The 17,850-nt window shown below is 41.0% G+C and overlaps 1 protein-coding gene across 4 annotated transcripts; it reads right to left on the reverse strand.

Annotated features, from left to right (window-relative positions):
* Positions 1–373: 373 nt before the first annotated feature.
* Positions 374–16,021, reverse strand: NUDT12 (nudix hydrolase 12). Of its 4 annotated transcripts, none has more exons than XM_058656365.1 (7): positions 15,879–16,021; positions 13,370–13,582; positions 11,871–12,460; positions 9,774–9,941; positions 4,391–4,504; positions 1,355–1,554; positions 374–683 (listed from the first exon to the last, which is right to left on the reverse strand). In XM_058656365.1, exons 2-7 carry the CDS (start codon positions 13,573–13,575, stop codon positions 573–575), a joined length of 1,389 nt encoding a protein of 462 aa, XP_058512348.1. In that variant the 5' UTR covers positions 13,576–13,582; positions 15,879–16,021; the 3' UTR covers positions 374–572. The 4 variants fall into 4 exon arrangements, with proteins under 4 accessions (XP_058512348.1, XP_058512351.1, XP_058512350.1 ...); XM_058656368.1 differs by having other exon boundaries at positions 11,871–12,298; positions 15,812–15,926; XM_058656367.1 differs by having other exon boundaries at positions 11,871–12,301; positions 15,812–15,926.
* Between the last annotated feature and the right edge of the window lie 1,829 nt (positions 16,022–17,850).

A 17,850-nucleotide genomic window follows, 5' to 3' on the forward strand; every position in this document is an offset into this window, starting at 1 on the left:
ATTGCATTCAAAACACCAGACCGATGACAATAGTGGTCACGCATGAGCAGTACCACAGCTAGATAAGGACAGCGATGGGAAGATGAATAAAAAATCAGACACTGACAACTTAAGGGAACCACGTGGTTATGGGAAGACCAGAAATCAATACACGTTCACAATTCATTAAAGTCACTTTGTCTTGCTTCTCAAATGAGGAACTTTGATCAATTGATCCAGTAAGAGGAACTGTAAATTGAGACTGATTCATATTTTTACAATATAATTCTTCACTGCAACAGTATCTATTACTGGAAACATGGCTAATGAGATGGAAGTGCGACAGGCAACCAAAATATATATATATATATATATTTTTTTTTCAGAGAAGGCTGACATCAGATTTAACAAACTGTGACCATGATTTTAAAAAATGATAAAGATACGAATTCTGAGGATAAGATCTTTACAAATATTTGGATAACCCTAGCATGATCTTCCATGTTATGATACTCTTAGAGCATTACTTCTAATCTTGCTTAATGAACACATGGTTTTAGGTGTCAGAGAGCACGCAAAGCCTGGTTTTCTGTTTACAGACTGGGGTTCATTCCAACCCAGTGCTTGATTAACTGGTGTGCAATGGCTCGACTTGGTGGCACAAAGAATGCCTGCTGGTTCCCTTTGGTCAGGACATCCACCACCTAAAATATAACATAATGAAATGCATTAGGACTGTAGAGTTAGCCATGTGTAAATTTTAATGCCATGTTTATACAACCCAAAGCACGATGACATTTGTAGTGAATAATAGTAAAAAGTGACAACATAAACAGCCAACATGCAAAATTTAGTGCAGTGTTTTAATTACTTGACTGAGTTACTGTTTGAATATCATGTCTCAGGGAGCCTACTTCCTTATGAAAATGGGGTCATAAGAAGCAAAAGATATGTTTTATACTTAATTTCAAAGAGAAGTCAATTTTTGGAGCAGGTTTCCCTTTAAAAAATTGCAAAACAATAACTTAATTTCTGCTTGGTGGAGTTGAAGTTAAGATAAAATTCTCATTTCTGAATTACTGTTTATCCTTTTTTTCAGTCCACCAAAAGACATTATCATCGCTTTGAAGGAAAGGCCTCTGTAATTTGAAATGACATGGAATCATTAGTGCTGGATGAATTTCACACACTGAGTTAATACAGAACCCACTACTAAATACCTACTCTTCCTATATGAATTGCCGATTATACTGGAATCCACGCATAATGAGAGGGCTGTAGCCATTCAGTCAACTCCTGAAAATCCTTGCTGCATGCAGAAACCAATACAGTTAGGGAACAATCAATAGTAGAAGGAAATTAAATTGAACTTTACCTGTTCTCTAGTGAACCAGCGGGCATCCTCTATTTCATTCTTGTCAACTTTAATTTCTGTAGACACTGCCACAGCTAAGCAACCAATCATTAAGGAGGAGGGCATCGGCCATGGCTGACAAGAGACATACTGAACATGGCCAACTTTGATCCCACTTTCCTCTTCTACTTCTCTCCGAACAGCATCCTCTATTGTCTCCCCTAATCAAATGGGGCAAAAGAACAAGTTGTTGATGAACGTGCCCTGGACATTTTATGCTCCAAAGGGTTCAAACATTTGGAAATCACTTTGGATAGAAACCCAATTCTTTTTCATCAGAAACCATAAGTCTAAAACTAGACTGGAATTGAGAAAAACATATATTTTTTCAGTACATGACCGTATACAGAATATCAAAATTCTAAAAGCAATTCTTCATTGAGGTTCAAATTTGTTGAACTTTAAGACAATTAAAGTATCTACTGCTTTCCAACTTTTACTAGCAGCTAAATAGTTTGTACATATTTTGGATGTTTCTTATCCAAATACTATATTATTATATCCAAATAGTATAAATTCTTATCATTAATACTATAAATTATCAGCACATGGCTTTTACAAATGTTTAGCCTTTTCCATATTAAAATATTGAAACTGTTTTATATTATTGTGTCAAATAACTATGGTATATAATTCTTTTCAAATAATTATGGTACACAATTTTTAACTATGGTTTAAAAATGATAGAAGATGATACTGGATACTTTTTCCTGCAAAGTGACTGCTTACTCTAGAGGGCCATTTTCTCATCTATGATATGGTGGTATACACAAATGTGCTCTTAATGAGATGTTTTAATGCGTCAAATTCAAATCAAGTTAGGCACAGATTTATGCCCTCAAGTATCTGTAAGGTTTCCTTATATGCCTGATGGCTGAAATTTAGGTAAGACTAGAGGAAATAATTTTTCAGTAAAACAGATATGAAAGTTTAGAAGTAGTCTGGGAAATACAATACAATGAAACATGTTGCAAACATAACTGTCCATTTCTCATTGATAAACTTTCTACACAAAGATCATAAACTAATATTCATCCAAAGAAAATAAATGAGTACCTCACAAAGTTCAGGGGAAATGGAATTAAAAATACTCTGGTACAAAAGTATTTGAAATATTCTTGTAAGATGCATTTTCCATGAAATGCTAATTTTAAAATTTTTACTTGAAAGGCAGTGAAGCAGAGAAAGATCTTCCATCTTGGGTTCACTCTGCAAATGACAGTGACTGGTAGAGGTGGGCACCCACCTCCCAGCCTGCGATGATATGAGGATCTACCATGTGGGTAGCGGGCACTGGGGCACTTTACCCAAAATTCCTGAAAACCCTTTATTTTCAGTGAACACAGCAAGTCACAGACTACCAAAAGTTATTTGCAAGACCAGTTTTTAAAAATTACCTTATAATACATATAAGGTAATTATAATACATATATTTATTTGTACATATAATTATTACCTTATAAAACTCCTAAATCAATAAACAACCAGAAAAATAATATAAGTAATAAAATAATGCCAATATAAAAGAATATAAACACCTACAATAATGAGAAAATGAAAACTGGGTACCTGGGTACCTAGCAAGCATTTCTAAAAGATGCTTCCTCAGCACATGGAAATGAAAAGCACAGTGAAATATTATTTCTTATTCTGCAGAACGATGACTTACAGGGCTTGGAAATCTGAGTGGGATGAGGATAGAGACTTGGAGATTATTGCCTGGATTGCTGGTAGGAGTGGGAATGGCGAGGGAGCGACTTGGCCAGAGCAAGGAAAGGTAGAGACGCTCATCACGCAGGCGTGTCCCAGAGCTCTGCAAACACGCATGACAAGTAGAATGCTCACTGCAGCTCTGCTGGTGAGAGCAAAGGCCTTGCAATAAACTAAATGGCCATGAGCAGAATGGGATCTTGACTTACACAATCCCACTTCCACACTTTTCACATCAGTAAATTCGCTGTAGTACTATGTTTTATACGGCTGACTGAGAATCAGATTTAACACACTTAACGGTTCTAGATTAGGATGACTATTACAAGGTGAGATTAAATCTTTAGTAATCAGATATTCTCAATCACATATTCTACCAATGCTTATCAAACTATTAGCAATGACAGACATCTGTTCTAACCTGCTGATTTGACAATGAACTAAGCAATGTCCCTGCTCTATGGGGCTTCCAGTCTTCTAAGGGAAGATAGTGAAGATGTTAACAAACATGTACATTCATGCCATAGAAGCTGGTGATGTGTGCTACAGGGAAACATCTGGCAAGACGAAAGGGGTCGTGAATATAGCATATATAGAACCCACATATTTAGGGCAATGACATCAGACCTCTTTGAAAAGGCAATAGTGGAGTGTGTTATAGAAGGAAGCAAGTTGCAAATCATTGAGATACCTCAACCAAGAGAAATACAGAAAAGTGCAAATACTGAATGTTTAATAGAAGAGAAAAAAATCATTACTGGTGAAAATATAAAAATCAGTTCTGTTCAAACTATACCACTAAAATTATATCATGTTTCAAATATCTTAAAACAATGCAATAATGTCATGTTTAGAATGTTTAGAATGTTTTCTTTATTTAAAAGCAGAGACAAACACAGAACACCAGTCCACTGGGTCGCTTCTCCATTTCCTGCTGTAGCTGGGGCTGGGCCAGGCTGATGCAGCGGTTAGCAAATCAACCAGGGTCTCCGATGTAGGTAGCAGGGACCCAACCACCCATCCCCCAAAGAGCACCTGCTGCCTCTCAGGATGTGCTATTAGCAGGCAGCTCAAACCAGCTGCTGAGCAGAGACTTGAAGCTGGAGACTCTGATTTGGGATGGGTATCATCACCAGTAACTGAACCACTAGGCCAAACACCTGCCCCTGTTCAGCTTCATTTTAAATGGCAATTTATCTGAGATTTCTCAAATACTACCTAAAGTGATTATCTGGAAACTATAAGTCAGATGAACAGTATTATAAAAATTCTGAGTGAAAGACTTACCAGGTTCAATAAATCCTGCCAGGCAAGTGAACATGCCTGGGGGAAATCTTTTCTGCCGGCCTAAAAGGCATCTGGTCCCATCTGGATGAATCACTTGCATGATTACGACTGGATCTGTGGAGAAAGAAAACATGTGAATCGGAGTGACAGGAATACTAAGTCAGGCTCACAGTACAGCAGCACTGCCTGGAGCTGCTGCAGGAATCAGACTCTTCTCAGGCTAGGTGAGAGTTTTCTTTCTTCCCTGTTAGAGCTGATGGCACTGCAGCTCGGGAAGATGGCAAGAATGCTGTCAGCAAGCTAAGGGATGACCCCTGCTGCTCTCTTTTGATTACTCACAGTCTCTTCTGCTGGTTAGCTTCCCAGATGTGTGTGGAATGGCAGGAGGCCTAGTCCAGGAACTCAAGCCCACTCTCCCTTGGGGCTGGCAGGAATTTAACCGCTTGGGTCATCATCACTGCCTGCACAGGGGTGCAAAACCAGGCAGTCACTGCCTGCACAGGGGTGCAAAACCAGGCAGATGGAACTGGGAACTGAACCAGGTGTCCCGAAATGGAAGGCAGGCATCCGAATCAGTGGCCAAACTGTGGGGCCAAATGTCTGCCACGTTTGCTCAATATGCTGCAGTATTCAAAAACTTGGGTACGTCTACTTGGAGGAGACAGAGAGACAGACAGAAAGAGAGAGAGGGAGAGAGGCAGAGAACTCTTCATCAAAGAGAGAGAGCTGTCCAAATGCTGGCAAAAGCTAGCCCTGTGCCAGACAGAATCAAGAACACAGAACTCCAGCTGAGTTCCCAACATTGGTGACAGAGGTCAAAGCCAACTTGGCCATCATTGACTGATTCCTAGGGCGAATCAGCAGGAATGTTCAGTAGCAAGCAGAGGTGCTGGGACTTAAACTGGCACGCAGATATGGCATTCAAGCATCCCAAGTGGAAGATCAACTTGCCGCAGTCCCCACAACACTTTGCTCAATTTTAGTGGTAACATTTACTCGTTTCTATAAAACATATTTATATTTATGAGAGAGAGAGGAAGAAAGAGAATGCATAAGTGTGTGCTTGATTCGCTTCCCAATTGCCTGCAATGCTAAATAAAACCAGAGCCTGGGTGGCATTCCAGATATCCATGGATAGCAGGAACTTTCTCAGCAGGGCCATCACAGTGCCTGTCAGGGCCTATGCTGGCATCAGGAGCTGGAGTGAAGAACCTAACCCATGCTGGGATACAGGCACGGGCAGCTTAACCATTAGGCTCAATGCTCACCTCCTTTTTTGTGATAATTTAAAATTTTTAATTTGAAAATGGATACTACAAGGACAGGGGAAAATTAAGATTTTACTTCAGTAAACACAATGCATATTCCTCTCCTTTCCACCTCATCCCTTAAGATATTTTGAAAGGCTGGTATGACACTATGGCTAGGTTTATAAGAAAACACAAAATTAATTATTGTGTGTGTGTGTGTCAGCTTGGTGGTACCCAGCAGCGTGAACATGCTTATCTGCAGAGAATGAAGGAAGGGCTGAGTACAAAGAAATTTCTGGTGAGAAAGGAAACCAGTGGGAGCTCCGTGGGTAGGGGGACAGCACTTGGAAGTGTGCCCAAGTTTGGCTCTGTGGGCTGAGAGCGGCCAGTCTGGGCCACAGTTCACCACTTGAAGGAGGAGTCCCAGCATTACTGACTGTGGAGGAGGCTGAGGTGCCCAACATGGCAAGAGCCGCCAGGGGCACTGGCCGACACAGAATCAATCTCACGGATCACACGGCCTCAGCGTCCCAGTGCCAGAGTGAGAAGATCCGTGCGCGCTGCTGTGGGCAAGCACACGCTCCTTTCTGCCATTCTCCTACACGGTGCCCACACTGGTGGATGGAGCTTGCCATTCTGAGTGCGGCTCAGTGCTGTGGCTGCCGCAGCTGTGACATACATGGGATTTTGTGCAGAGGCACACAATGAGGCTTCTGTCCCAAGGAACACTCCGAATCCCTTACTGACTTCAAGTTGGGGTTACTAGCCTGACGGGGTGGCATGATCACTCATCCATCACTCTAGGAACCCTGTGAGGCACAGCAGAGGGAGTTCCTAAGGCGGGGCACCCAGAAATAGCTGGAGCGGGAAACATTGGTACCTTCTGTAGTTGGGGCAGACTTTTGTGGCTGAGGGCTGCTTCAGCACCCTGTGGCTGTGGGAGTCTTCCGCACAAAGACGGCAGGAATCCAGCGACTGTGCAGTGATGTGGAGCTGGGCACAGAGACAACTAGAGAGATGTTTGGTAGAGTTCATGTGCTTGCGTGGGTGGGCGTTCTGGTCGCTTTGGGCTAAGCTTGGGTGTCGACCACTCGGAAAGAGAGGTCATGCAGGGACCTCACTAACAGATGTGATCACTTCCTTCCCCGTGTTGACAAAAGACAAGATCTGCCAAGCCCAATCTAGGTGTCACCCTGGACACGCACTCCATACTTGAGCACAAACCAGCATAGGCCACCTACACCCAGGACACGCCTCCAGGTATTCATGTTTGAAGGAGTGTTCAGTCCATTAGGCACAAAGGAAGAGTTCAAAGATAAAAACGATCAGAGCAGTAAAGCTGGCACTAGTAGACATGACTAAAAATAAACAGAGCCACGTGAGAAACACGAAAAAAGGAATACGACCACACTTCAGTATTAGAATGTGAAGATGAAAGACTGATAAAATCCTTGAAAGTGAGAAAGAAATAACCACAAGATTAAAATTAAAATAAGGGAATAAATAAAATGTACACAAAAATGACATCTAATACCTATACATTGAGGAGCTGATTTTTTGGAAAAATTAAGAAAACTGATATACCACTGGCCCAACTAACTGAAAAGAAAAAAAAGGGAGAAGACACAAATCATTAAAATCAGAGATGAAAAAGGAAATACAGCAGTGCATTCCACAGATACACAAAGATTCATCAGAAATTTCAATAAGAGCTACCTGCCAACAAATTGTAAAATCTGGAAGAAATGGTTACATTTTTGGACACATAAAACCTGCTTAAATCGGGTCAGGACAACACAGAAAACCTAAGCAAACCAATGGCTAAGATGAAGATTTAATCAGTAATAAACACTCTCCAAAGCAAGAAGCTCAGGACCGGAAGGCTTCACTCCTTAAACCCATCAAACTTCTCAAGAACTAGTTTCAGTTCTTCTCAAACTATTCAAAACAAGCGAAAGGGAAGGAATTTTCCCAAAGTCTTTCATCAGTGTCACCTTAATTCCCAAATCAGAAAATAATACAACAGAGAAAGACAATTGTAGACCAGTATCCCTGATGAATACAGGTGCTAAAATCATCCAAAAAAAAAAAAAAAACCCAGCTATTCAAATCCAACAATATGTAAGAAAGATGATTCAACCAGACCAAGTAGGATTTGTCCCTGGTACACAGAGATGGTTCAACATATGCAAATCAATGAATGGAATGTGATATATTACATTAGCATACTGTGGAATAAAAAGCACATGACTATCTCAATAAATGTAGAGAAAGTATTTGATAAAATATAACATCTGGGCCCGGCGTGGTGTCCTGGCAGCTAAAGTGCTTGCCTTGCATGCGGTAAGATCCCGTATGGGCACCAGTTCCTACCCTGGCAGGCCTGCTTCTCATCCAGCTGCCTGCATGTGGTGTGGAAAAGCAGTTGAGAATGGCCCAAGGTTTTGGGATCCTGTACCTGCATGGGAGACCTGGAAGAAGCTCTGGGCTCCTGGCTTCGGATCAGTGCAGTTCCAGCTGTTGCAGCCACTTGGGGAGTGAATCAATGGATGAAAGATTTTCCTTTCTGTCTCTTCTCCTCTCTGTATATCTGACTTCCCCGTCCCCCCAAAATACAACATCCCTTCATGATAAAAAGCTTAAACAAATTGTATATAAAAGGTTTGTTACTCAGCACAACAAAGGCAATATATAAAAATCCCATAGCCAGCAAGCCAGTCCCATGTTAAAAAAAAAATTTTGGGGGAAAAGTTTTGGAGTTATTTCCACTAAGACCCAGCACCAGACAAGTATGTCCACTCTCATCACTGCTATTCAGCCCTGGAGGCTCCAGCCAGAGCTAATAGGTGGGAAAAAAAAAAAGAAAGAAAAGAAAAAAAAAAATGAAATTAAAGGGATACAAATCACAAAGTAAGAACTCAAGCCTTCCCTGATTGTAGATGACATGATTTCCTTGAGGAACCGAAAGCACCTACATTAAGAGATGGCTGGAACTTCTAAGAAAGTTTCGTAAAGTTGCAGGATATAAAAGAACACACAAAACAAACAATTCCACAACTAAGAAAGAACTTGGAAGATCAGACCCATTCAGAAAAGCTAAAAAAAAAAATTAACTACTTTGGAATAAACTTGGAATAAATGTAGCTAAGGATGTGAGGGACTCTAAGACAAACTTACAAAAAAAAATTAAAGAAATATACAGATGACACCAAAACATAATAAAACCTCCCATGTTCATGGATTGGCAGAATTAATATCATCAAAATGTCCATACCACTACAAGTAATTTACAGATTCCATGCAATCCCAATCAAAATAACTGCAACATTCTTCTCAGATATAGAAAAGACAATACTAAGATTCATATGGAAACATGCGACCCCAAACAGCTACAGCAGTCTTAAACATCACAAACAAAGCTGCCAGCACCACAGTACTAGGCTTAAAGCTGTACGTGTGGGACAGTTATCACCCACACAGCTTGGTACTGGCATGAAAAACTACCTGAAGATCAGTGGAACAAAACAGAAGTCCCCAAAATGAACCCACACATTGATAGCCAACTAATTTTTGACAAGTAAACTGAATCAATCCAGGAAGAAAGGACAGTCTCTTCAACAATTAGTGCTGGGAAAACCGACCCGCACTCCACTCCCCAGACACCTCCTGCGAAGCTGCTGCGTCCACTGGCGCTCCCTGCGCACAGTTGCCACAGGCTGGCATACTGGATTTCCAACAAGGCATAAACCGGAAGCAGTGATAGGAGAGGGTGAGGAGGTCCAGGCTGAGTAGCAGTCATGGAGAGCTAGCTGCAGGCCATCCTGCTTTGGTGGCACTGCAACTGGCACTGGATTTGGGGGGCTCTTTTATCTCTCCACAAAACGGAGCCAAACTGGAGGGCTTTTGGAATCTCAAGATATCAAATTCATACTAATTAACAGAAAGTCAATAACTGGTTACTCATGCGTAATGCCTTCCAGTTAAAAATTTTAAAAGTATATAATACTTTCATGCTTGCAGTTTACACGGTTAAATAAGACACACTTTTAATCAAAAGGCAATGCTGTTGGCACATCACAAACTCGTCTTTCCAGAATGTCGGATTCGCCAAGATTTCAGGAAAATGGGCTTACCAACTCTTGGATAAGAAGTGTTATGAACGCCGTGAAGACTGGGGCAGCCTTCCTTTAAGCACACTCTTTTATAGCCACCTTCTTCAATTTTCGTTGCATTTCCACAGGTTGGACAGAACTTGTAACGACTGTGCCAGGCCAGGACAGATCTTGCTTGAGCTACAACCCCTTCATGGGAGAACATGGCAAATTTGAATTTTGTGACACATATGACAAACGTAGGGGTAACATGTTCTTAACCTATAAAATGGATTCACATTGCCTTCTGAATAGCTATGATCAAGGGTTTTAATTTATATTTTTAGGACATTTTCTTCCATTGGGGTTTAAATGTTCAGATGACAAATGAAAATTAGATCCAACTTTAATCTTAAAAAATACAACTGTTGTTAAGACAGTTACAGTAAAATCCTTCTTATACATACATGATCACATCTGGCTTTTCTGTGATTTTTAGATTTTGGGTATGAGGGGTACTTGAAGGTGTTTATGAAAGAAATAAAAAAGATAAGCTTCTTTGGCGCATACAACTGAAATCTATGTACAGTTTTCCCATAGTATGTATTTCCATAAATCTTTTGAAGACTCTTTTACGCCTGGATTTCAAACTTTTTTTCATCAAAATAAACTTTTCATTCCATCTTTTCTCAAACATTTTTGAGGCACGTTTATACATGATTCTAGTGTACAGGGGCTTCAAAATAATGATTTTAGCAAAAATACATCACAAAGGCAGTTTCCAACTTATACCTGGATCCTAATATGTTTGCTACTGGAAAGCTGCAGGAAACCTCTCCATTCCTCGCTGGAGTGAGTCAGCCGTCACTGGCCCCTGCCAGCGTGGTCCACATCCTGTTTTTAGCTGGGGACTCTATGGGGTATGCAGCATTCTACATTTATAATGTCTCAGTTTAAGGGCGTTTATGAAAAAAGTGCGCAGATTAACTCTTAGGATATATAATTCTGTATACAGCATTTTTCCTGGTACTTCAAAAAGTTAATATGTGCTTAGCGAAAACCTTACTACTGAAGACCTAAGACTAGAAAATTCTTTATTTCAAATGCCTGACATAACTATTCACCCTAACATGATTTGGCTATGAGTCTTTGAAATAAAATAATAACTACCATTACGCAGCAATATGAATAAGTAAAATCAAGACTAGCACTGAGTGTTCCGGTGACATCAGACATCCGTCTGCTGCATTAGCTTGTAGCAGGTGACTTACTCTTGGCTACTCCATCATTTCAGCATCAACAGAGGAAAAGCTGACATTCACTGAGTACCAAATGTATATTAACAAGTAGCACATGCCAAGTACCACAAAGAGAGATGTATTTAATGATTAGAGCAATTTAGGAGGAAGATGGCTACTGCTATTACCCTTATTTTCTAGAAGACGAAATCAAAAGCCAAAAAGGGAAGTGACTTCATACGGTTACAGATTGAGGGAGTTAAAGGGACTTGGCTTCCATACTAAAGAAAAAAATAAACTATCTCACTTATCTGGTAATTTTGATCTTAAAATTTTTACATATACCTCCAAAAGGAAAAAAAAGCTTGATGATTTCTCCATGCGTGTGCAGAATAAAATGTACCCCAGCTGACTTTGAGGAGGAAGGGTGCAAGGCAGTCTCTGGAAGGGCCCACCATGTCAGGTAATGGCAGGTGCACACAGAGAAATGATTCCTCCCAACCTACTCACCTACACCCTAACAGGACTTTGTTCCTTCCACTCCACTGACACTTCTCTTGTCAAATTCATCAACATTTAAATGGTGTTTAGAATACATCCTAATTCTTAACTATTCCAAAAACGCTGCAGCAATAGAAAACAAAACAAAGTCTTTGTGTAGTGCATGGGATTGCACAAAGCCACATGTGTTAGGGTTTATGCGGAGGAAACCAATGTCAGATGATTAAAACCATAGCAGATCTGTAGGCTGAGAACCTTAGCAAGTTACTAACTGAAGACACAGCAATGTCAGTGCTAACTGGAAAGTACACACCTCCTGGAAGTGCAGACACCCACAACTACAATTCACTGCTAAGAATCCGGTGATCACTCGTACAAATAAACCATGCTTATTTCTTACCAGCTTCTTTTTCTTTCAACTGCAGAAGAGCTGGCATTGGAGGGTGAAGAAAGTAACAATTCTCATGTCTTTGCTTAAATTCCTCAGCAGCAGTAGGATCTATACCCAGAGCAAACCAGGCAACCAACCCATCTTCTTCCTCTCCTGGGACTCCTTCAGTGTAATTCGGGAGTTTTGTTTTCATCTCAAGTTCTACTCCAAGAAAAATCAAGGTGATCTTCTCAGGCTGAGCTAAGTACTCCTTTATATCTGTGTAGCTCAGCTGACAAAGCCTGACTTCCGGTTGTTCAGAACTTTCCTTATTGCCACCGAGAGTGACCAAGGGATTTAAATCAGAGAAAAGGATATACACGGTGGCTGGATGGCTTTCTTTAGCTAGTAGCCAGTCAGAATTAGTTCTTTTCTCACTTTTCCGGTCCAGCAGTGTCCTGCTAAAATAATTTTCACAATCTTCTACTTCGTTGGTTAGAAACCAAGGCTTCTTTCCACCTTTAGCTATAGCTAGTAAGTTAGCTATATGTTTATAACCCCAAAACACAGCAATATCCAGGGCGGTCTGTCTCGATTTATTTACAGCTGATCTGTCACACCTACAGACAAAAGGAAAAGATTGGGAGGAAAAAACAAAATAGAAAGTAAGGATTTTTACCTATAACTATTTTAATAAAATAGTCTCAGAAAATGATTATGGCTTAATGACTCAATGATCACTTAAGATTTTTTTTTCACCTTTTGGTTCATACTTTTACTACTGTAAGTTTAAAAGAACTACTTAATAATTATAAATGCTAAAATGTTAAAGACTGTGCATTTAAATTTCTTGGATGGTTACCTAGAAAATCAAAAGGGAGTAGAGTTTTATTTTTCCTTTTTAAGATTTACTTATTTATTTCAAAGTCAAAATTAGAGAGGAGAGACACAGAGAGGAAGGTATCTTCTACCCTCTGGATGGCTTCCCAGTGCTCGGCCAGGCTAAAGACACACTGGGAGCTTTATCTGGGTCTTGCATGTAGGTACAGGTGCCCTGGCATTCGGACTCTTCTTGGTTGCTTTTCCCAGGCCATCAGTGGAGAGCTGGACTGGAAGTAGAGCAGCTAGGACTTGAACTAGCACCCTCAAGGGATGCCACAGCACAGGTGACAGTTTTACTCACTGCATCATGACATTAGCCCCAAAGCACTAGGGCTTTCTGTGTCACGAGAAGATTCTAAAACACACTGGTAGTCACACTGAATCATACTGACTCACATTTTATATTTGAGAGAAAAAGATAAAACCCCTGATAAATTTTCCTTACTTACTATTCATAAAGGGTTAATTTCTTCACTGAAGAAGAAAGTTTTAGTTAGAAATTATGGTGCATTTTCAATAATAAACTCATCTGCGAATTATTTGCTAACCTAGTGATACAAAGACAGCTACAAGAAAAATTTAAAAGGACATGTTCTCCAGAGAATTAAACCATAGGGCTTCTCAGGAGTAGCAAGCAAAATGTTTACCCTTGGTCAAGCAGGAACTGGACAATGTCGGGGTGCCCATTCCTGGCAGCGTACATCAAAGCGGTCCAGCCATTTTCCGACGTTTCGTTGAGAAGAGACGGAGAATGGCTGAGCATCCCTGCCAACTTGGCCATATCTCCTTCGGCAGCTAAACAGTGAAACTGGGATATCATCTCTTTCTTAGGAGTTCCTTTTACAAAAGACATTTTATCCCTAAAAAAAAAAAGAGACAAAGGAAAAATAATTTTCATTTGCAATTGCTTTCTCTATCAATCTATGCACAATATCTGAATGTTAATGTGGTTAGAATAACAAGTTTATGAAACACTACATATCTGAAATAGTCAACGATCATCACAAAATGCATTATAAAATTGTCATCAGTTGACAATTGTAAATATAACCCGGTTTAAAGACTCACAAATATAAGGGTATATAAAGTAATATATAAAGGGCTTTGGTAATTAAATGTATATACACATGGGGGTGCAACAGATGATGTAAAATAAAAAAGCTCTGGTAGTAAGATACGAAGGTTGTATGTTGGGAAGAAGAGATAGGGAACACACTCGGGGGGCAGGGTGCTTGTGCCTTATGGAGTTGGGACATGACGGAAAGGAGCCAAAGAGCGAAAGTAAAGGCAGAGGTTTCTGGCCCATCACAAGCAGAATTCTCGCTGTGGTTCCAACCACAGGTACTGCAGAATTCCCCTACCTTTGGTGAAATTATTCAAAGGCTTTCAAGGTTTCACATGGACACACTTTATAGCTTTATTCTGAGCTGCTAATTCTGCCATCCACCTGATCATGGTGTAAGAGAAGATTTTTTTTTTTACGTTAATGAGTAATCCCTATGACTGAGCACTATGCCTGAATCCCCACCTTTGTCCCACTGTAGAGCTGGAGCTATTATGTTTCTCACCAATCAAATGTCCACATATCTCTGGATCTTTCAGTATACATAGCTCTTTTGCTCACTTTGTTGCCCTGGAATCAAAGAAAGTTTTGAAATCCTCAAGTTATTGTGGTTTCTAACTCAGATGTTTCAGTGAGGATAAAGTTAACTGCACCCAAACTCCTAATAAACATTGGCAAATCATAGACTCACGTGGTAGGGCACAAACCAAGCATGTTTTTTGTGTTTGGACGAAAATGGTTCACGTTCTAAATTTCTACTAACCCTTCCAAGCACTTGTTTTTAAAACTTGATCTTAGTCAAAAGGTCAAGAAGTAATTCCAAGCATTTTTTAAAAGATGTAAAGCTATTAAAAGAATCAAATTTTAACTAAAATTTGACAAACATTCTAAACAGTAAAATATTTAGCTTAAAATGAATTTTGACACTTATTTTTCTTAAGATTCTGAAAAAGCACTCTGGCTAGTCAATTTCATAAGCACAACACGAACAAAATTTATGGAAAAAATGTACAGAAAGAAGATTAACTTTATTTTGAACCTGTTAATGATTCCTAATCACGACTTTCGATTTATAAAGCAGTTAATATGGATATCCTGGGATAAAATATAATCGACAAGCTTCAGAAATTAAATTAAGAAGCAAGCACCTAGGCGCAAAAAAACAATTTCTTAAAATCATCTTATGATTCACTCTAATTTTCTTATTGTTCTCACGCAAAACTGTAAAATATTTCAGAAACTATTATGAGTTACAAGCACTGCCAGTTTTTGAGGTTTGTTTTCGACGCGCCATAGTATGGTCTCTAAGTCGCTGTATCTTGTTCCCATTCACTTGAGGTACACAGTTTCTTCAGGGCCTTGGAATACCTCACCGACTCTGGTTTCTGTGGTGTGATTGTCTCTCTTTCCCTACAGGCTAGTTCAAGTGACCACAGAACTGTCCGAAACAGTGTGTCACAGAGGGTGTGTGGGGGGAGGCCAATGTCCACTACACCCCATAGTTCCAGAACAGTCCAGTTCGCCCTCCGGGACAGCCTGGGAGCTTCCCTTTTCTCACTCAGGTATCCTCAAGTCCCGAGAGGTCATTTAAAGGATGCTTAGGGCCTTCCATGTTAACTGCACCAACAGCCTCGTTCACTGCCCTGAATGACCAAACGGCAGTGACATGGTCAGCCAAGTCGCCCACCACACGCTGTCCACTTCCATACCCCAGGGAGGCACGGCCATGGTCAAGGTCCAGCGCCCGGGGAAGGGGCAGTTTTTCTGCCATCACAGTGACACTCCTGCTTTGAGGGTGAGCTAGCTGCCAATCCCACACACCTCACATTCTGGGCAGCAGACTCCGCAGCAGCAGCAGAAGCCCCTGCGCCCCAGTCCTTCCCGGGGACACCCCAGCTGCCCCGGTCGCGAGCACCTGCGCCCGCCTACCCGGGCCGGGCAGTCCGGAGCCCCAAAAGCCCGGAGGGATAGTGAGTAGGCCTCCCTGCACAAGGGACACCGGGGTCGCCGTTCCGCTGCTACTAACCCCAAAGTGATCACAGGTGAAGAGGAAATCAGCGAATCCCCCAAAAGCCTGGGAAAATCCGACTCACTTTTCCTGGATCGGAATCCAGCCTTCCCCACTTCCGGCGGTGGATCCGTGTCCTCGCACGGCTTGATGGGAGTTGTAGTTTGAGGGTCACAGTCTTTGCTAAACCCTAGGAGGGGCGGGGTTTGGGGTGGAGATGTAGGGGAGCCTGGGTTTAGAGATCTTGGCCAGATGGCCTAGCATTGTGGCTTAGCTGAAGGAGGCGTGACCGTCCTTTCTCTGAGAACTAGATGTGCGGGCGATGTGAAACCAGGTTTGTGCAAACGATTTTCATTTTCCAGTTTTGCAGACGCCTTCCTTAACATTTCAACCAATATTATCAGTGGAATTGCGTAGTCAAGCTTCTTTCGCGTTAAGCAATCCTGAGATATTGACTGGACGAAGTCTAAACAGGTTATTGATCTGTGGAAAAATTCATTCACCTCGTGCATCAAGTAATACCTCGGATCGATGCTTATCCCATGAATAGTCTCTTAAAAAAATATATGTATGAAGTGTTCACGACAGCTGCTCGGGTGGTACAGTTTGAGCAGGACAACTCAAACTAGCCTCTGGGGATGGTGCCCACAACACAGCTCCCACTGTGCAGCTCGTTACTGTTGCTGTTATATGTTTGTATATTTGTCATTTCTTGTCCTGCGCTTTCAGCTCTCAGAGCCACAGAAGATAAATGAAGGGATTTGGGAAATCAAAACTACTTGTTGAGGGTGCACGGTGGTTTTCCAACTCCCAGACCAATGATTTTCCTTTGACTCCCCTGCCTCTTGGGAAACAGTGACAGGAGCCTAAGACCATCTGCCCTGGATTTTACCTGGGTTCTTGGATGTTCTGCCTTCTCAACATGAGGCTGTAGATAGCTGTTGATGCAGCACTCTGGGACAACCGCCCTTCCCTGCTCAGACCCTCGCTTCCTTCTGTGATTAACTGGTTCCAGTCCTTGATGATGGCCTTACAAATGATGACACAAGTGGTAATAAATAAATAAATAAATAAATAAATAAATAGTTACACATTTGGCATGGTTGATATTTGTATTCACACAGGTACTAAGGCAAAAAGACTAGTGTATCCCTTATGTATTCATGATCAGGTTTTAAATGATTGGTAATTCAGTTATGCATCTGTAGGCATAGGAGATACATACTTTGAAATGCATTGCTGGGTAATTTCCTTGATGTGTGACCATCACAATGTGTGTTTACCCAAACTTGCAAACCTGCTACTGGCTTGAGCTAATTGATGCATTCAATCGTACACAAGCTGGGTTGTTTACTGAGCTGTATTATGGGCACATGGAGTAATGGAACACAACAGTGTTTTATTTTACTACTGAACAGCCAAATTCAAAGGGTCTTTAGTGCTTACATAAAAAAAAAGAAATTCACTAATATAGATTTATATTTTTAGCAATATTTGTTCTCAACAATTTACCATAAAACAATCTATCTGATTCAGTCAAAAGCTGGCCTATTTATTGATCTGGGATACTCCTCCTCTAATTTCCTGCATTGGTGATTTTACTTACATAATTTTGCCTAACTTGAATTCTTCATTTTAGTCAAGCTCTATGCACTTTTCACAACTCAGATCAAGTACCTTTTCCATGGAATCTTCTGGATCATATCTGTTTATGGCATTACCAGTTTCCCACGGTTTTTTTTCTGACTACTTTAAGTGCTGGCTAGCCCTTCTTCCAGTGCAGGTCTTTCTTCCCCTGAGGACTTTTTCTTATCAGGAAAGCAGCACACTTTGCCCTTGTGCTCAGCAGATCAGCAAAGTGAGTTCCTAACGCCTGGGAGCAGGTCTCAGCAGGTGCCGCACGTGATCTGGATTGTTACGCAAACACCTCGGTCCTTCTCATCCTTTCACTCAGACTCTTTTACTAAAGAGCTTGCAAATTTCCCTGCTGGGGTTAGGCTTTCTGTCTGCAGGGCACATTTATTTAGTGACTGTTTCTTCATTGGCTGAATTCCCTT

The sequence above is a fragment of the Ochotona princeps genome, chromosome 28, assembly GCF_030435755.1.
Source record: "Ochotona princeps isolate mOchPri1 chromosome 28, mOchPri1.hap1, whole genome shotgun sequence".
In the NCBI taxonomy this organism is placed as follows: domain Eukaryota; kingdom Metazoa; phylum Chordata; class Mammalia; order Lagomorpha; family Ochotonidae; genus Ochotona; species Ochotona princeps.